Here is a 20,334-nt window from a genome sequence, read left to right on the forward strand (position 1 = left end):
AGGCAGCGCCGCCACCAGCCGCAGCACAGAAGTGAGGGTGGCAATACCATGGGTATGCTCCTAGGGGTATGTTCAGTAACTTGCTGTTTCTTCTGTGTGGGGCAGGGGCAGGACCCCACAGCCTTAAAGAGTTTCCAAAAAACTCGGGGGGAAAAAACATTCTGAGCCCCCCTGACCTAAACCATCATGTCCCTAACACAGGGATTGTTCTCAAACTACTAAAGTCTCCCCTGGAGTCACCCCTCCCCCAGCCCAGCACCTCTCACACCACACGGGGCACTGCAGTTAATAGTGGCCTGGGAGGAACCGCGCCCCGCACTGGGCCACTTCCTGCTGCCATCAGCACAGGGCTCCCTGGGACCGTCCGACGGCACTGGGCTCAGCATTGACTCAGAGAGGAGAGTGCCCCCTGCTGAGCCACTCACACCACTCCCTGCAGCACTCCCCTTAGTGCGGGCCTGGGTCACGGCAGTCAGCGCTAACACAGAGGGGAGAGTGCCCCCCCCCCGAGGACATGGGAATTTTTCATATTTTGGATGAACAGTGCGGGTGCCTCAGTTTCCCCAGGTGGTGCATGGTTAACTAGGCTGGGGGAAGGTTGCTTGCTCTTTGCAGAGACCCAGAGATACAGACACACCAGAGGCCTAGTCGCCTGGGGGCCCACACCCATGAAGAGAATGGCCACTCCAACAGCCCAGAGATTTGGCACCTAGCAACGAACGACAGCGCATGGCCCACTCTCCTTAGGAAGCCAGTGGGATGTGACTGGCTGGAGAACAAAGGGCTGGGGATGGGTTGCTAAGGCCTTGGCTACACTGGTGCTTTACAGCGCTGGAACTTTCTCGCTCAGGGGTGTGAAAAAACACACCCCTGAGCACAGCAAGTTACAGCGCTGCAAAGCGCCAGTGTAAACGGGGAGGTGGAGTACCTGCAGCTGGCACTGCGACCACACTCGCACTTCAAAGCGTAGTGTAGCCATACCCAATGTGTGGGCTGCTGGAAGCAGGAGAGAACTGAAGCTTCTGGACTGGGACTAAAGAGAGGGTCAGAGGGCTCTGGACGGACCCTGATGGCCCAGTCTGTAACTGTCTGTTCTCCATGTTAACTAAGGACTTTCCACGCCGTGTTCCAGACATCTACTAACCCCTCCTGCTGCTACACCGCTGGCTGAGAGGCCCTCCCCAGTCAGGAAGTTGGGGGCGGTATCCAAGTTGGGGGCAGGATCCCTCAGGTATCCAAGGCCAGTGGATTCGCTGAAGGGAGCTCACAGTGTGACACGGGGGTGCTGAGGGCTCTGAAGTTTGGTCCCAGGAGGTGGTGAAGCCAAGCGGCTTCCCATAGTGACCCTATGGGTGTGACCCTAAGGGGCTGACACACTGTTCTAGAGCCCATCCAGGGACGGTTTGAGAGCTGGTCAAGAGCACCGGACCTATGGCTCCATGACACCCCTGCTGAGCCACCCACGCAGGAGAGTCAAGAACAGCATTAGAACAGCCAGACTGGGTCAGACCAATGGTCCATCCAGCCCAGTCTCCTGTCTTCCAACAGTGGCCAATGCCAGGTGCCCCAGGGGGAATGAACTGAACAGGCAATCGAGTATTGTCCACTCCCAGGTTGTGACAAACAGAGGCCAAGGACACTCAGAGCATGGTTCTGCATCCCTGCCCATCCTGGCTAATAGCCATTGATGGACCTAACCTCCGTGAATGTATCATTCTTTTTTGAACCCTGTTATAGTCTTGGCTTCACAACATCCTCTGGCAAGGAGTTCCACAGGTTGACTGTGAAGAAATACTTCCTTTTGTGTGTTTTAAACCTACTGCCTATTAATTTCATTGGGTGACCCCTGGTTCTTGTGAAGGAATAAATAAAAGACGGTTACTCACCTTTGTAACTGTTGTTCTTCGAGATGTGTTGCTCACATCCATTCCAGTTAGGTGTGCGCGCCGCGCGTGCACGTTCGTCGGAAACTTTTTACCCTAGCAACTCCAGTGGGCCGGCAGGTCGCCCCCTGGAGTGGCGCCGCCATGGCGCCCAATATATATCCCTGCCGGCCCGCCCGCTCCTCAGTTCCTTCTTGCCGGCGACTCCGACAGTGGGGAAGGAGGGCGGGTGTGGAATGGATGTGAGCAACACATCTCGAAGAACAACAGTTACAAAGGTGAGTAACCGTCTTTTCTTCTTCGAGTGATTGCTCACATCCATTCCAGTTAGGTGACTCCCAAGCCATACCTAGGCGGTGGGGTCGGAGTGAGAAGTCGCGGCATGGAGCACTGCAGTTCCGAAGGCCGCATCCTCTCTCGACTGCTGGACCAGGGCGTAGTGGGAAGCAAAGGTGTGGACCGATGACCAGGTCGCTGCCCGACAGATTTCCTGGATGGGCACATTTTGGGGGCCGGAGCCTCCTGGCCGTGACGCTCCCTATCGTTCACCGATTGCACTACCAGTGAACCGGGAGTCGGGTGAACATGTAAATATTCGTACCCCTTAGAAGGGGCCATGTACTTCCTCTCGACTCCTTTCGCTGTCGGAGGGATGGAGGCCGGGGACTGCCAGATAGTATTGGCATTGGCCTGAATGGTCCGTATAAACGGCAGGGCGACCCTGGTGGGAGCATCGGAAGAGAGGATGGTGACAATTGGGTCCTCTATCTCCGAGACCTCCTCTGCCTGCAGACTCAGGTTTTGAGCCAATCGCCTGAGGAGGTCCTGGTGCGCCCTGAGATCCAGCGGGGGGGGACTGTTGGAGGAGGTACCCGCCACCGCCTCATCCGGGGAGGAGGATGATGAGACCCCAGGCACAATAGTGTCCAACTGAGGGTCTTCCTCAGCCCTCGCCTCTGTCTCCGGAGCCGCAGCGGAGTCCTGCTGTTTGGACCCTTCGTCCCCTTCCGGGGAGGGAGGGGGGCGAGACAAAGAGGCTTCAGGGGCCCTACGCTCCGCAGTCGCCGGCCTAGCAGGCAGCTGCTGGGGGCCCTGGGCCTGATGGTACGCCCAGGGTGTCCAGAATCCCCACTGTGGGGGGCCTTGGTCCTGCAGCGGCGGATCAGCAAACAGCGCCGCCTGCCGGTCGGTGCCCAGCGCATAGCCGCTGTCCGTCTGGGAGGACACGGACGGCTGCCTGGAGGGCCACGGCGGGGCCGACCCTGGATGGTACGGGTCTGCGCGGGCCGGCACGGAGGATCGTCTCGGTGCCGGGGACCGGTGCCGGGAGTCATAACGGTGCCGGGATCGGGACCGGGATCTGTCACGGTGCCGGGCGCTGCTTCGGGACCGGGATCTGTCACGGTGCCGGGCGCTGCTTCGGGACCGGGATCTGTCACGGTGCCGGGCGCCGCTTCGGTGCCGGGACCTACTACCAGCTCGGTGCCGGGAGATCGACCGGGACCGGGACCTGCCACCAGCTCAGTGCCGGGAGGTCGAGCGAGATCGGGACCGGGACCTGCCACCAGCTCGGTGCCGGGAGGTCGACCGGTGCGGCGAGTAGCGTCGGGACCTGCTCCTGGAGTCGCGGTGCCGGTGTCGACTGGAGCCTGACCGCGACCGTCTCGATGCCGACCGGTGCCGCGAGTGCGACCGGTACCGCTGAGGGGAGCGGTGCCGGGACTGCGAGCGGCGTCGGGATCTGGAGCGCCCAAGACGTCGGGGCCTGGATGGCGAACGACTGTCCGTGGGCGGTGCCGACATCATGGGCTTGCCTCTGGACGTGACCCGCACCGGAGGAACCGGGGGTGGCAGCCGAGTAGGCTCCGTCAGGGCAATAAGGTCCCGAGCCGAGGCGAAGGTCTCCGGTGTGGATGGGACCATTATCTCAACCCCAGATCTCATGGGGGAGCTCGGCGGCACCGGACTCAACAGACCCGCCGGGCCCGGAGTCAACGGTGCTGACGGTGCCGGCGGCGCCGCGGCCAATGTCGAGGCCGGGCGTTCAAGCCGGGTCTGCCTGGCCGGAGTATTAGACTTCGACGGCCTAGGCTCTGATTCCGGTGCCGGAGAAGGTCGGTGCCGAGGAGTCTTCTCGGTGCCGGAGCGATCCGGTGCCGGTGCCGAAACCACGGTCTGCGAAGTCGACGGGTCAAGTGCCGCCTCCATTAGGAGAGTTCGGAGCCTCTGATCCCTCTCCTTTTTTGTCCTCGGCTTAAAAGCCTTACAGATGCGGCACTTGTCAGATCTGTGCGATTCCCCGAGGCACTTCAGGCACGCTTCGTGGGGATCGCTGGTAGGCATGGGCTTCTTGCAGGCCGCACACTGCTTGAAGCCTGGCGAAACAGGCATGAGCCTGGCGCCCGGTGCCGGGAAGGGCTAAGCCCCCCGGCCAGGAACTACTTAACAGCTATTTACTAAACTATCTACTTAACAATACTAATTAACAACTATCTATAGAACTAGAGATAAGCGATAAACAAGCGATAGAAACTAGGAGAGCTAGGGACGTGGAGGACAGCTATGCCGCGCTCCACAGTTCCAACGACCGACACGGCGGTAAGAAGGAACTGAGGAGCGGGCGGGCCGGCAGGGATATATATTGGGCGCCATGGCGGCGCCACTCCAGGGGGCGACCTGCCGGCCCACTGGAGTTGCTAGGGTAAAAAGTTTCCGACGAACGTGCACGCGCGGCGCGCACACCTAACTGGAATGGATGTGAGCAATCACTCGAAGAAGAACATTTCTTTATTCACTTTCGCCACGCCAGTCAAGATTTTATCCCACTGTAGTCGTCTCTTTTCCAGGCTGAAAAGTCTCAGTCTTTTTAATCTCTCCTCATATGGAAACTGTTCCATCCCCCTAATCATTTTAGTTGCCCTTCTGTGCACCTTTTCCAATTCTAATGTATCTTTTTTGAGCTGGAGCGACCGGATCTCCACGCAGTATTCAAGCTGTGGGCGTACCATGGATTTATATAGCAGCATTATAATATTTGCGGTCTTATTCTCTATCCTTTTCTTAATGATGCCCAACATTCTGTTCGCTTTTTTGATGCCGCTGCGCACCGAGTGGATGTTTTCAGAGAACTAACCACGATGACGCCGAGATCTCTCTGTGAGTGGTAACAGCTAATCAGCACTGAGCAGTTTGCAAACCTTCCCTCCCCACTGAGTCACAAATCCCTGGTTTTACCCACGTTGGCCGTGACTCATCCATTCTTTGCAGCATTGCTCACGACAAGCATAAGTGTTATATTAGTAGCAGTGCTGTTACCAGGGGGCTGTCTCCAGCTCACCTGCAACCAAGCACACTGCTTCCTGCTGCCACACTCGCTTGGCTCGCTTACTCAGGCGGCTCCCACTGGATTCCCAACCCTGCAGCCAGGGAGCAGAGACTAGCCACCGTCCCTGCCCAGGGGCACAGACACTCTCAGATGCCATCACTGGGGCTTGGCATGAGCTCCAGTTTTTTCACTGACTCCAGCCCACCTGTGCAGGCGGTGGGGCCACAGGGGCAATACAGGGGGAGGGATGTGCCTGGGTGCCAGTAGCTCTGGGCAGCAGGTGTGTATTCTGCAGCCATTGGGCTGAATTTGCCAGCAGGGTCCCAGGATTCCTCCCATTTCAGAACCCAGCTTGGGCATCTGCAGCCGCTTCCTTTACATCCATTTGCGGCTGTTGGCAATGGATTCAGCATGCACCCAAGTGACCCATTCCTCCTGGCACCACTTCTGTTTCCTCTGCTATTAAATGCCATTGATTTTATGCAGTGCCCACATGCTCCATGGCATCAGTGCCAAAGAGGTTGCTTTGCCAGAGCAAAATCCTATTGCAGAAACCCTTGGGGGAGGCCGGAGGTGGGGGTCGGGGTGGCTCGACTTTTGTGACAGCCAGGCCTTTCCACACCAGGGGTGAATGCCTCACCTGGCTTTGCCCGCTGAAATGATCAGCAGTGAAGAAGTTAATGCTGGTGCCAATGAAATGGTCTCTGTGTGGGCACTGGAGCTGACCCCACCCCTGCAGAGCTGCAGGAGGCCACTCTCCCCCTCGGAGCTATGGTTGCAGGCTCTCTGCTGACTCAGGCCAGGGTCGCATGCTCATGACGGGTTTGTTTTTCTCTCCCAGCCAGAAGGGCCCAACATGTGTTGCCAACCCCAAGCGCTCAAAAATCATGAGCTAGGCTCACAAAAAATAATGATATTGACTTTAAAATCATGAAATCAATACTAGATTTGGGGTTCTTTTTATTTGCCTTCTGCTTTGTGAGCCTTTAGGGTGAATTGGGTCACAGTTTTGAAGCTTTCTCCACAGCCATGAGGGCTAGAAACTTACTTTTTCTTTAAGAATGAAGGCTGAAATCATCACATCTCCACATGACTCCAGGAGCTGGGGCTTTAAGGAAAACAATAATTATCCTGAGACTCATGACAGAACATAAGAACAGCCAGACTGGGTCAGACCAAATGTCCATCTAGCCCAGTGTCCTGTCTGCTGACAGTGGCCAATGCCAGGTGCCCCAGAGGGAATGAACAGAACAGGGAATCATTAAGTGATCCGTCCCCTGTCACCCATTCCCAGCTTCTGGCAAACAGAGGCTAGGGACACCATCCCTGCCCATCCTGGCTAACAGCCATTGCTGGACCTATCCTCCATGAACTTATCTAGTTCTTTTTTGAAGCCTGTTATATCTTGGCCTTCACAACATCCTTAGGCAAAGAGGTCCACATGCTGACTGTGCGTTGTGGGGAAAAATACTTGCTTTTGTTTGTTTTAAATCTGCTGCCTATTAATTTAATTGAGTTACCCCTAGTTCTTATGTAATGAGGAGGAGTAAATAACATGTCCTTATTTATTTTCTCCACACCAGTCATGGTTTTATAGACCACAATCATATCCCCCCTTAGTCACCTCTTTTCCAAGCTGAAAAGTCCAAGTCTTATTAATCTCTCCTCACACGGAAGCTGTTCCATACCCCTAATCATTTTTGTTGCCCTTTTCTGAACCTTTTCCAATTCCAGTATATCTTTTTTGAGATGGGACGACCACATCTGCATGCAGTATTCAAGCTGTGGGCGTACCATGGATTTATATAGAGGCAATATGACATTTTCTGTCTTCTTATCTATCCCTTTCTTAATGATGCCCAACATTCTGTTCGCTTTTTTTTACTGCCGCTGCACATCGAGTGGATGTTTTCCACAATGACTCCAAGATCTTTCTTGAGTGGTAACAGCTAATTTAGACCCCATTATTTTATATTTATAATTGGGATTGTGACATTGCACTCCCCAGTCTTTATGAAAATATGCTTATTATATGAATATGATATAACTGAGATGTTAGATGGGTCTTGTGAGATATCATTGGAAAGGTTATGATTTACTGAATGTGATTATCCAGTTTGTGTGCCTGTATCATTTCTGTATCTGAATTTAGGAATATTGACTACGTATCTGTATATCAACTGTGCTACTTTGGGTGACACCCACTGCTCACACTTCAGGTACAACAATGGAAAAGCCAGACTGGGCGGATGGCCCATCAGGGAGGACAATGGACTGTGAAAAGCTTGGCCTTTCTGTGGACACTCCATACTGCCATGACTCATGGATGCTGTGACATTACAGAGTCAGGTGACCTGGGCACCTGATATAAATTTTTTTTATTAAAGCTAACGTTAAAAAAAGGTATGTAACACGTAGGTTGGGAAAAGAGTGTCTGTACATCTGGGCATAGTGCTTAGATTAGCCACAAATACAAAGTTAGTTTTTAAAAGTCACGTGATACATAGTGTACATAATCAGCAATAACCCAAATGTAGGTGAATAGATTTAACAATACAGTCTAGATATTAGAATCCGAATTTCGGGTACATCACTCATGAAAAGCTGGACTGCTGAACTTTTCCACTGAGAGTTGGGGGAATCAAACAAAGGATTCCTGCCATATGGAAATCCTATATAAGGTGGGGGAGGAAAACAATCAAGGTCTTCAGTTCATTTCTCCTTCACCTCTCTGGCCAAAGAGATACGTGAAAACAAAAGGTCTGGAACTGAGCGGCACGGGGAAGAACTGTGTGACCCAGGCTGGACAGATATCTGGTCTGTGAAGGAATCTACCTAAGACAATATCTAGGGTGAGGAATTACTACTTGTAACCAATTTCCATAGTGACTCAAGCTTAGTTTACACGCTTTGTTTTATTTGCTTGGGAATCTGCTTTGTTCTGTTTGCTACCTCTTAAAATTCACCTTTTGTAAGTAACAAACTTATTTCTTGTTGATAATATAACCCAGTTTGTGTCATCTCTAACTGGGGGGACAAGAAGTTGTGTACATCTTCCTCCACACCAAGGAAGGGGGCAAATTTCATAAAACCTGTGGGCCTGTCCCCCTTAAAGGGAATGTGCACCACAGTGCTGGGGGAGCCCCGAACGCTGAATCTTTCCAGAGCCAATCTCTGTCTCTCTGTGCAGCTGGGCATGGCCCTGCCTGCGTGCTTAGCTGGAAGAAGCTTGTGAGCATAACTCAGCAAGACCAGGTAAAGGGGACCCAGGCTGGCAGAATAGCCTGACTCAGTGGCACCCCAGCACATCTGGTGGCATTCAGAGGGGCAAATGGTCACAGGGATTATGTTTTCCAGTTGCATCACTTTGCATTTATCAACACTGAATTTCATCTGCCATTTTGTTGCCCAGTCACCCAGTTTTGAGAGATCCTTTTGTAGCTCTTTGCAGTCTGCCTGGGTCTTAACTATCTTAAGTAGTTTTGTATCATCTGCAAATGTTGCCACCTCACTGTTTACCCATTTTCCCAGATCGTTTATGAATATGTTGAATACAACTGGGCCCAGTACGGACCCCTGGGGGACACCACTACTTACCTCTCTCCATTCTGAAAACTGACCATTTATTCCTACCCTTTGTTTCCTGTCTTTTAATCAGTTACTGATCCATGGCAGGACCGTCCCTCTTATTCCATGATAACTTACTTTTCTTAAAAGCCTTTGGTGCGGGACCTTGTCAAAGGCTTTCTGAAAATCTAAGTACACTATATTCATTGGATCCCCCTTGTCCACACGTTTGTTGACCCCTCAAAGAATTCTAATAATGTGGTGAGGCATGATTTCCCTTTACAAAAAACATGTTGACTCTTCCCCAACAAATTATGTTCATCTATGTGTCTGACAATTCCATTCTTTACTATTGGGGATTGGTCCTGCTTTGAGCAGGGGGTTGGACTAGATACCTCCTGAGGTCTCTTCTAATCCTGAGATTCTATGATATAGTTTCAATCAGTTTGCTCGGTATTGAAGTCAGGCTTATCGCCCTGTAATTGCCAGGATCACCTCTGGAGCCTTTTTAAAAATTGGCATCACATTAGCTATCCTCCAGTCATTTGGTACAGAAGCTGATTTAAATGCTAGGTTACCGACTACAGTTAGTAGTTCTGCAATTTCACAGTTGAGGTCCTTCAGAACTATTGGGTGACACCGTCTGGTCCTGGTGACTTATTACTGTTTATCAATTTGTTCCAAAACCTCCTCTAACGACACCTCAATCTGGACAGTTCCTCAAATTGTCACCTAAAAAGAATGGCTCAGGTTTGGGAATCTCCCTAACATCCTCAGCTGTGAAGACTAATGCAAAAAATTCGTTTAGTTTCTCTACAATGGCCTTGTCGTCCTTGAGTGCTCCTCTAGCATGTTGATCGCCCAGTGCCCCCTCTGGTTGTTTAGCAGAATTCCTGCTTCTGATGTACTTAAAAAAATGTTTGCTATTGCCTTGTGAGCCTTTGGCAGGGCCAGCTCCAGGCACCAGCGCAGGAAGCAGGTGCTTGGGGCGGCCAATTTAAAGGGGCGGCATGTCTGGGTCTTCGGCGGCAATTCAGTGGCAGGTCCCTCATCCCCTCTCTTCCTCTTGGAGCTGCCGCCGAATTGCTGCCGAAGAGGAGGAGAGGGCGGACCCGCCACCACAGTGCCACTGAAGAAGCGTCGTGATTTAGCTGCCGCTTAACTGCCGCTGCTCATCATCTTCTTTTTTTTTTCTTCTCTGCTTGGAACAGCAGAAAAGTTGGAGCCGGCCCTGGTCCCTGGCCAGCTGTTCTTCAAATTCTTTTTTGACCTTCCTAATTGCAGTTTTACACTTCGTTTGCCCAAGTTTATGCTCCTTTCGATGTGCTTCACTAGCATTTAACTTCCACTGTTTAACCACTGCTTTTTTGCCTCTCACTGTTTCTTTTACATTGTTTAGCCACGGTGGCACTTTTTTGGCTCTCTTGCTATGTTTTTTTAACTTGGGGGATACATTTAAATTGAGCCTCTATTATGGTGTCTTTAAAAAGTTTCCATGCAGCTCGTTGTGGGTCCAGAAAGGAAGCAGCAGGTATCCCCTAGGGGCCTTGTCTACACACAACTGGTGCTGGCTTCATTAACTCCTGCGGGGACACGCTTACTTTGATGTAAAAGCAGCTCAGTTTGGTTTAGCTTAAACACAAACCTAAATGAAACAAGCCTGTTTACACTGAACTCGGAGCGTCCACATGGCCTTTCGCCCCAATTTAAGGTTTAAACTCAGGGTTTCTCTCCACGTACCAGTACAATTACCGCGCTGCAGCTGTCCTGGTGCAGGGCCCGTGTGCACGCTCTCACTCCGGAATGACCGTGGCGCCCCTAGGTTTCCCTTTGGAGCCAAGTCCCGAATTAACCAGTGCGGCTGGTGAAGCGAACCGCTGCGTCCCCCCAGCTCCAGCCGGGGGCTGTCAGTGGCTCGGGCCCGCTGGGCCCCCCAAGCCCTGGGACCGGAGCCTTCCGGGCGGCACCATGTGGGAGGGGCCGGACCCCCTCGCGGCCGGACAGGCGGGGGCGCAGCTCCCGGCTTGCACCGCCTCCCTCCCCTCCCACCGACGTGGCAGCGGCCCCAGCAGTAGCTCCGCTCCGAGGCCCCTGCACGCCCGGCCCGGTCCTGCCCCATGCGCCGCCTGCTCCTGCTGCTGGCCGGGCTGCTGGCGCCCCTGCGCGCCTACGAGCCGGACTGGGGGAAGCTGCAGGGGCTGGCCCGGGGCAAGGTGGAGGTAACAGCGAGGGGCGCGGGGAACCACCCGCTGCTTTGGGCTGGAGAGGTGGACGGGCACGGGGCGTGGGGGGATCGGGCCGGGCCGAGTGCTGGGGAACGAGGGGGCGGCCACGGGGCATGGGGGGATCGGGCCGAGCGGTGGGGAACGAGGCGCGGGACACGGGGCGTGGGGAGATCGGGCCGGGCCGAGCGAGGGGGCGGACACGGGGGGATCGGGCCGAGCGCTGGCGAGCGAGGGGGCGGACACAGGGCGTGGGGGGATCGGGCCGGGCCGAGTGCTGGGGAACGAGGGGGCGGCCACGGGGCATGGGGGGATCGGGCCGAGCGGTGGGGAACGAGGCGCGGGACACGGGGCGTGGGGAGATCGGGCCGGGCCGAGCGAGGGGGCGGACACGGGGGGATCGGGCCGAGCGCTGGCGAGCGAGGGGGCGGACACAGGGCGTGGGGGGATCGGGCCGGGACGAGCGCTGGGGAGCGAGGGGGCGGACATAAGGCGTGGGGGGATCGGGCCGGGACGAGCGCTGGGGAGCGAGGGGGCGGATCGGGGACTGGGGGCCAGGCCGAGCCCTGAGGATAAGGAGCGCTACGAGTGGGTCATGCGGGGACTTGGGGTGTCCAAGCAAGATGGGGGAAGGGGGGACGTCCTGCCTCCCCGGCCTGTGTCTTAGCGCGTCCCTCTTCCCCGAGCTCTCCCCGCCTCCGAGTGAGGGGAGCCCCGTGAGCAGGCTGCTGTGCCAGCGCTTGGAACCCAAGTAGCCAAACTGGGGGGAGGCTGATCCCGGGGGGCTGGAGCAGGACCGCCCGCAGCCGGTCGCTGGCTGCTGCCTGGGGAGAGGAGCCTCACCCGTTCCGTTCAGTCCCGGGAGCTAGAGCCTTCTCCTGTGCTGCGCCTTGGGGTACCCCTGCCACCTTGCGCCTCCAGAGCCCAGCTGGACCCAGTGCCTGCCCCTCCCCGTGTCGCGGGGGTCTGCCGAACCCCCTGGGCAGGGTACCCCAAATCCTTCTGGGGAGACCTGGGCTGGAACTAGAACTGAGATCTGAGTGCCCCAGACTACCTGGGAGACGAGCTACCAGCTGGGTCCTACGTCCACTCAGTGATTAACCAGGGGCAAGTGGCCATCTGCATCCACCCACCCCCCATCCCAGGGAGGGGTACTGGGGTCGCAGGGAATCTGGGGAGGGGCCAGGGTGCTGGGATGGGGGGTGGATGACCTGGGGGCAGGGGTCCCCTTTACCCCTGAGCACCAGTTAGTGCTATGGGGCAGCTGGATGGTAACCACACACCAGTGGAAGGTGGGGACAGGCACAGCCCTAGTGGGGATGAACCCCCAAACTCTGGTTGGGGAAGGGGGTGGAGCCTCCCGATGAGTTCCCCTGGAAACCATTAACATGACCTGTTACTAGGACAACCTGATGCGTGCTTCATTACCATGGCAACCAGGCATTCTGCTTCTCCTGGTAACCTGGCCCTGGAGACATGGAGGAGCCCAGTGTGGGGCCAGGGCAGGGGCAGGCAGGGAGGGGCTAGGTCCAGCTAGGAGCAGCCCACCCTGCCCAGGGGACGAGAGGAAGGGTGGCCCCGTGGCTGGGGCCTTGCTCTGCCACAGGCTCCTCGTGGGAGCCTGGCGACTCACTGCCTTTTTGGCCCTGCACAGCCCCAACCCATTACAGACTGGGAGGAACTCAGACACTCTGCTGATGGGGGCCATAGAAGGACCAGCTGGGTCTGGGTGGGGTCAGTGGGATGGAGCAGAGGGCAGGCTGGGGCCCTGGGATCTGGGGAGGTGCCCTACAGATGGGTGGGCGGGTGTCAGAGGGGTGGAGATGGAGGGGGTGCAAAGCCAGATTGAGGTGGTTATAAGTCGGATTGCAGGGGGCAAGAGGCGTGTGAGGCTGTGGAAGTGGGTTACAGGTGAGGCTGCAGGGCGATGGAGCGGGTTGTTGGTGGAATTGCAGGGGGGATAGTGGGGAGATTGCAGTGGGGTTGTGGGGGCTGTGGGGGGCTGTGGGCAGCTCTCACTCCCCGTGCACTCTCTTTCCCGCAGACCTGCGGAGGATGATGGCTGAACCGCCTGAAGGAGGTGAGTGCTGCTGCTCCCTGGGCTGGGGACACAGGGATCAAGCCCCACCCCCTCCACTGGGCTGCCATACAGGGGACAGAGGCACCCCCTTGGCCTCCTCCTTGGGTCCTTCCTCCCCCAGGCGCTGCTTGTGCCGGGGTCAGGCTCTCACAGTGCTTTGCCAAACCCCTCTGCCAGGGCAGCTCTGGCAGGATGGGCAGGTGCACAGGTCTCATGCAGCCTCCTGCTTTCCCTGGAGGTTCTGCAGTGTGAGGGAGTCCTCCTGGCCCTTTGTCTCGGGGGCAGCACTGATCTCTGCTCCCTTCCAGGTGAAGGCCTTTGTCACCGAGGACATCCCTCTGTAGTATCCTTTCCTGCTCTGGGGTGGGCCGGGCGGTGGATGGGGAGGGGGCTGGCAAACCTGGGATTTGGCTCCAAGATCCAAGCTCATATTTCTAGCCTGCAAGGCTGTGAACCCCCGTGCGTGTTAGTGGGTCTGTGTCGCCTGCCTGAGTCTGCAGACAGCCTGGGCCAAGAGCTCCCATTCATCCCAATTGGGTGTTGACTCTGGAGCCTGACGACCATTTACCACTAACTTGCCCAGCATGCCCAGAGCTGTGGGATGTGGTGGTGGCTCCTGGGGACAGCTGGCTGGTGTCCAGGGCTGCGGGGGATGGGGGCTATGAGATCAAGCGCCCTTTACCCTCAGAAATAGCATCAAGTCCCTGTGCCTTTGGGGAGGTGAAGCAGAGATGCTGCACCCCAGAGGCAGATGCTCAGCCACTTGCTGGAGGCTAAACCCCACACTGCCTCCCACCACATCTGGGGTCAGAGCCGCAGCCCTCTACTTCCCTAGACAGTGTGCTAGGGCCGGGGTCATCCCAGGAGTTAGCCCGGGGGTTGCTGGGATGCTCAGTGAATTGCACGTCAGCAAGGGGCCCATGCCCTGCTTTCCCAGACCAGGGGACACAGAGGACCCTGCAACTTCCAGGCCTGGAGCCCTGAGTCACCCAGGCCATGGTCAGTGGGATGCTGATGCCAGGCCAGGGCCCTGCCCCATCACTGCCAGGATCCTTAAGGGCACCTTCCAGCCACAACCTGGTGATGAAGCATCTCCCTGGAGCTGACCCTGAGCTTGTGCTGCTCAGCTTCAGATACGAGGAGCTGGAGGTAAGGGCTGGCTGGGTGGGGGGAGAGAGGGGTGCTCCTGGGTACTCTTAGAATCATAGAATCTCAGGGTTGGAAGGGACCTCAGGAGGTATCTAGTCCAACCCCCTGCTCAAAGCAGGACCAACGCCAATTAAATCATCCCAGCCAGGGCTTTGTCAAGCCTGACCTTAAAAACCTCTAAGGAAGGAGATTCCACCACCTCTCTAGGGAACCCATTCCAGTACTTCACCACCCTCCTAGTGAAATAGTGTTTCCTAATATCCAACCTAAACCTCCCCCACTGCAACTTGAGACTGTTACTCCTTGTTCTGTCATCTGCTACCACTGAGAACAGTCTGGATCCATCCTCTTTGGAACCCCCTTTCACGTAGTTGAAAGCAGCTATCAAATCCCGCCTCATTCTTCTCTTCTGCAAACTAAACAATCCCAGTTCCCTCAGCCTCTCCTCATAAGTCATGTGCTCCAGCCCCCTAATCATTTTCATTGCCCTTCGCTGGACTCTTTCCAATTTTTCCATATCCTTCTTGTAGTGCGGGGCCCAAAACTGGACACAGTACTCCAGATGAGGCCTCACCAATGTCAAATAGAGGGGAATGATCTGCTGGCAGTGCCCCTACTTATACAGCCCAAATGCTGATAGCCTTCTTGGCAACAAGGGCACACTGTTGATTCATATCCAACTTCTCATCCACTGTAACCCCTAGGTCCTTTTCTGCAGAACTGCTGCCTAGCCACTCGGTCCCTAGCCTGTAGCAGTGCATGGGATTCTTCTGTCCTAAATGCAGGACTCTGCACTTGTCCTTGTTGAACCTCATCAGGTTTCTTTTGGCCCAATCTTCTAATTTGTCTAGGTCCCTCTGTATCCTATCCCTCCCCTCCAGCGTATCTACCACTCCTCCCAGTTTAGTGTCACCTGCAAACTTGCTGAGGATGCAGTTGACACCATCCTCCAGATCATTGATGAAGATATTGAACAAAACCGACCCCAGGACTGACCCTTGGGGCACTCCGCTTGATACTGGCTGCCAACTAGACATGGAGCTGTTGATCACTACCCATTGAGCCCGACGATCTAGCCAGCTTTCTATCCACCTTAGAGTCCAATCATCCAGCCCATACTTCTTTAACTTGCCGGCAAGAATACTGTGGGAGACCGTATCAAAAGCTTTGCTAAAGTCAAGGAATAACACATCCACTACTTTCCCCTCATCCACAGACCCAGTTATCTCCTCATAGAAGGCAATTAGGTTAGTCAGGCATGACTTGCCCTTGGTGAATCCATGCTGACTGTTCCTGATCACTTTCCTCTCCTCTAAGTGCATCAGAATTGATTCCTTGAGGACCTGCTCCATGATTTTTCCAGGGACTGAGGTGAGACTGACTGGCCTGTAGTTCCCCGGATCCTCCTCCTTCCCTTTTTAAAGATGGGCACTACATTAGCCTTTTCCCAGTCATCCGGGACCTCCCCTGATCGCCATGAGTTTTCAAAGATAATGGCCAATGGCTCTGCCATCACATCCACCAACTCCTTTAGCACCCTTGGATGCAGTGCATCCGGCCCCACAGACTTGTGCTCGTCCAGTTTTTCTAAATAGTCCCGAACCACTTCTTTCTCCACAGAGGGCTGGTCACCTCCTCCCCATGCTGTGCTGCCCGGTGCAGAAGTCTGGGAGCTGACCTTGTTTGTGAAGACAGAGGCAAAAAAATCATTGAGTACATTAGCTTTTTCCACATCCTCTGTCACTAGGTTGACTCTCTCATTCAGTAAGGGGCCCACACTTTCCTTGACTTTCTTCTTGTTGCAAACATACCTGAAGAAACCCTTCTTGTTACTCTTAACATCTCTTGCTAGCTGCAACTCCAAGTGTGATTTGGCCTTCCTGATTTCACTCCTGCATGCCTGAGCAATATTTTTATACTCCTCCCTGGTCATTTGTCCAAGCTTCCACTTCTTGTATGCTTCTTTTTTGTGTTTAAGATCAGCAAGGATTTCACTGTAAGCCAAACTGGTTGTCTGCCATATTTACTATTGTTTATACACATCGGGATGTGGGGAGTAGGCTTGGGGCTCTTGGGGCTCTGGCTGTGGGGTCGCTCCCAGCTGCTTGTCCCAGCAGGGGATGTGTTCTGCAGTCATCCTGTGAAAGCCAGTGGGAGGCTGTCGGCAATGGTGCTGGACTGAGAGGAGCCCTGGTCCTAGCTGTGGGAGGGGGCTGAGCCTGCAGGGGACTGAGTTGCTGGCCCAGCTGTGACTAGGGCTGGGGCTGCTGGATGTCCGGCACTGCAATCCCTGTTTGTTTGTTTTTTGCAGAGAATTCCCCTGAGTGACATGAGCCGGGAAGAGATTAACCAGCTGGTGCAGGAGCTGGGATTTTACCGCAAGGAGGCACCTGATGCCCTGGTGCCTGAGAAGTTCCAGCTCGCCCCAGCCAGGCCTCTGCCCATCCTGCAAGCGAAGGAGCAGGGCGCTGGACCACCCTTCCCCCCAGCTCCTGCAGCCAAGGGCGAGCACCCCAGGATGCCTGGCAACCAGGAACATCCGGATCTATAGAAAGCAGCCAAACGTGTGCATGGGGAGGGGTGTGTGTGTACACACGGGGTGTATAGATTGGAGCTGTGCATCCACCCCACTGGTAGGTGTGACACAGCTTCTGCCCCCCAGGGGGCATTGTTTAGGGCACAAAATGTTCTATACCAGCCCTGGGTCAGCTGCCCTCCCCTGCCTGCTGCCCAGCCCCATGGCTGTTAACAGGCAGTCCCGTGGCACCCAGACCAGGCTGCTAGTGCTTCTGTGCTGTGCCAGTGCCCCCTGCCTGCAGGGACAGAATGAAGCCCTCAGCTGAAAGCTCTGGGTGCTGAGGGTGGATGAGCTGAGTCCCAGAGGGCACAGGGTTGCTGCCCCCTGCCATCTGCACTGTGGTCCACGGGCTTGTGTCCACAGCTGGAATAAAGGCCCCTTCACCCCACCTGTTGCAGTGTGTCATCTTCTTGCTGGGGGGGGTGGGTTGGGGAGCCCCCCCCAGCTGATTACAGCAAACACCACCCCGACTCCCCATCAGCACAAACAGGGGCCCTGGGTGGGGGATGCGGGGAACCAGCACTGTAGTCAGGCTGCAGCTGGTGGCTCCAGCGGGGGGCTCAGACCAGACCTGGGGCTTTTAGGGGCTAGTCCTGGCTGCTCTTTGTTGCTGGCTCCCCAGCTGCCGGGGAGGGAAGCCCCCTTGCTGGTCCTGGCTGATTGACAGAGCAAGAGCGGGCCCTGCAGAAGAGCCAGGGGCCGAGTCGGGGTCTGCCCTGTGTCCAGGAAATGGGTTGGTGGAGCCATGCAGGGGGCTCCTCACTGGGAACTGGACAGTGGCCTCGCTAACCACATGGCTCCACTCCCTCCCTGCTCCTGTGGTGGGAGCCGGAGCAGCACCCCCGTTCTCAACACCCGGTCTGGGCTTACGCCAGCCCAGCCGGTGCTGTATTAGCTAGCGGGGAGGGTAGGACGAGTGTCTGATCCTGGGAGCCTGAGCAGAGGGGATGTGGGTAGGGGGAGCAGATGTCCCAAGCTTTTAGGGACAGTCCTGATATATGGGGCTTTTTCTTATATAAGCTCCTGTTACCCCCCACCCCCTGCCCCGATTTTTCACACTTGCTGTCTGGTCATCCTAGATGTGGGTGCGGCTCAGCCAGGAATACACCTAGCATGGATGCCCCAGAAACAGTGCAGCCTCTTCAGGTGCAGCGTGGCTTCAGAAGTCCCCCATGCCCCACACTTGGCCCCTGCAGGAGCCTGGCACAGGGACACCAATAGGGCAGGGAGACAGACACATCTGCCTCCTGCCCTTAGGCTACAGCCCTGCTGGTGGTTCCAGGAGGCTCTCAGCCCACAGGGATCCACTTTGCAGCCATAACCACGGGGTAGGGGGTGGAAAATAGGGGGTAGGGCCTAGCTCTGCTCCATGAACCCACTGGCCTGGGGGCTGCAGCCATCACAGGTGAACTGGTGGTGGAGAGGGGAGCAGAGCAGAGGGACTGGAGCCACCCACAGTGCCTGCTGACAGGGAAAGGAGCTGGCCAGGCCAGAACTGGGCAGAGCAGCAGGTGAGAGAATGCAGGGCCCTTCCCCTAAAGGAGAGGGAGGCACTGTGTGCATGCCCCATGCCTCCCCCCCAACCCCAGGCAATGGGAGGGTAGCAGTGCTAACCAGGGCAGCCTGCAGAGCCAGGACAGTGGGAGCATTGCCACAGCCAGCCCTCTGCCCACCCAAAGGTGGCAAGGAGCAGAGGCCGGACCCTGTATAACAGAACTTTATTGTCAGGCTGGTGATACAAGTGTCTACGCAGGTGTAGAAATGGTTATACGGCTAGTGACACTGAGTGAAAGGGCCCAGGGCCAGGTCAGAGGGCTGGGAATTGACTGGGAGGTACCAAGCCAAGCCCTGGGGGGCTGTCCTACTGGGAAGGGCCTGTGCCCCAGGAGCCCACCCCCTCACCAGGTTCCAGTCCAGCTCCCCAGGGCAAGGGGGATGTGGGTCCCAGCACTGGCAGTGGCTCCTGGGGGTGGGTGTTAGCAGCAGCGTGCCAATGTGGGAGCTGCCCCCAGGCTTGGGCACTGCTGAACGTGGAAGTTCCCAAGGGAGAGGGCTGCAAGCAGGAGCGTGAGCAGCACCCTTCTGGGGTGCACCTCCCCCCAAGGGCCAAGAACTCCACCACGCACACGTGTGCTGCACCCAGACCCCAGCTACCCAGGCCACAAGCCCTGGGATGCTCCCTCACCTGCCCCCCTAATTCCAGCAACAACCCCCTGGGCCAGGTGTCTACAGTACCATGCCAGCCCATTGCCACCATGCGGCGCCCAGGGCCACAGCCAGACAGGGCAGGGCCTTGGCCCCACAGCCAGCCTGAGACGTACACAGGGCTCTCCCAGCCCAGCGGGGAGGGGGAGGTGTATTGCACAGCATAAAAACAATTCCTTTAACATGAATAACTTAAAACACTATAGAAAGCACAGGGCAGGGGGTGAGAGCCAAGCTGGCAGGGGGACCAGGCCAGGGACCATGGGGCAGAGCAGCAGCTGGAGGGAGCTTGTAGCATGGACAGAGGGGGCAGAGCACAGACAGTGCAGGACTAATCTCAGCCTCACTCAGGGCAGCCTGGTGGCTGGACAGGTCTGCTGGGGGCAGGTAGGCGCCCCCCCTGCACACCTGTGTCCATACGGGGGGCAGCGGGGGTCTATTCACACTGCAGCCGTGCCCAGGGCAGCGGGGGCAGGACGGGGGGGCTCTAGAACTCTTTCTGCCGCAAGCGTAACTCATGGCGCCGCAGGTGGTTGTAGAGGGATTGCACGTAGGTGAAGACACACTTGGAGTCTGGCCTCTTCCCCATGATCATCATGTCTTCCACCTCCACCAGGGGCATGCAGTCAACCAGCATCCTGCGGGGAGAGGGCAATGAGCCGTGGGCACGACTGTCTCCTGCAGGCCAGCCCCTGCCCTGCCGAGAGCCCCCACTGCTCAGCTCCCACCGCACACCTGCCGAAACCCCACACAGCCCCTCCCCGGTCCCAGCCCACAAGCACCAGGCCTTGCTCACATCCTGCATAGCCTCCCCACCCAGCAGCACTAGCCGCCACCCAGGGCTCCCTCCACAAACAGCAGCCCTCTGGGCCCAGCTGGCACAGCTAACCCTGGTGCATCAGCCTCTCCCTTCACTTAAACATCTCGGACAAACACACCCAGGCAGGTGGGGTGCCCATCAGCGCAGCTGCTCCCTAGTTCCTGCCCACACGACCCACTGCCCAGAGCCTTGGCTTTCACCAGCCAGCCAGTGATTTGGCCCCATGACCCCCAAAGCTGGCACCCACCACGTATCCCACTTTCTCCTCCCAGCCCCACCCCCACATCCCTGCCCCTGCTCCTCTCCCCGTGAGCTCTGAGGTGGCCCCAGGCCTGCTCACCTCAGCTGCCTGGCTCCAGGGCTAGTGCCCGTTGCCTTTAAATCTTGGTCCTGACTTGAGTGCAGCTTCCCTCAGAGCCCCAGGCCAACACATACACCCTGGCCTCTGCTCACCTCCAGCACCCGCAGGGGGCCATGCCCTCAGCCCATGTGTTAACCTGTTCCT

General features: G+C 56.4%; 2 protein-coding genes across 5 annotated transcripts in view; one reads left to right on the forward strand and one right to left on the reverse strand.

Annotated features, from left to right (window-relative positions):
• The first annotated feature begins 10,842 nt into the window (after nt 1–10,842).
• SELENOM (selenoprotein M) lies at nt 10,843–17,192 on the forward strand. Its single transcript, XM_030582545.1, has 5 exons — nt 10,843–10,994; nt 13,042–13,077; nt 13,386–13,420; nt 14,148–14,226; nt 16,538–17,192. Exons 1-5 carry the CDS (start codon nt 10,893–10,895, stop codon nt 16,775–16,777), a joined length of 492 nt encoding a protein of 163 aa, XP_030438405.1. The 5' UTR covers nt 10,843–10,892; the 3' UTR covers nt 16,778–17,192.
• Nucleotides 17,193–18,505: 1,313 nt separating this feature from the next.
• SMTN (smoothelin) overlaps nt 18,506–20,334 on the reverse strand; it is a 52,365-nt gene continuing 50,536 nt past the window's right edge. For 3 of the 4 annotated variants that reach the window (XM_030582541.1, XM_030582537.1, XM_030582539.1), the window contains one exon: nt 18,506–19,647. In XM_030582541.1, the coding sequence (XP_030438401.1) occupies nt 19,497–19,647 (151 nt within the window). In that variant the 3' untranslated portion in view covers nt 18,506–19,496. The remainder of the gene's footprint in view (nt 19,648–20,334) is intronic. The other variant, XM_030582540.1, reaches the window with a different exon arrangement.

The sequence above is a fragment of the Gopherus evgoodei genome, chromosome 13 (genome assembly GCF_007399415.2).
Source record: "Gopherus evgoodei ecotype Sinaloan lineage chromosome 13, rGopEvg1_v1.p, whole genome shotgun sequence".
NCBI classification, from domain to species: Eukaryota; Metazoa; Chordata; order Testudines; family Testudinidae; genus Gopherus; species Gopherus evgoodei.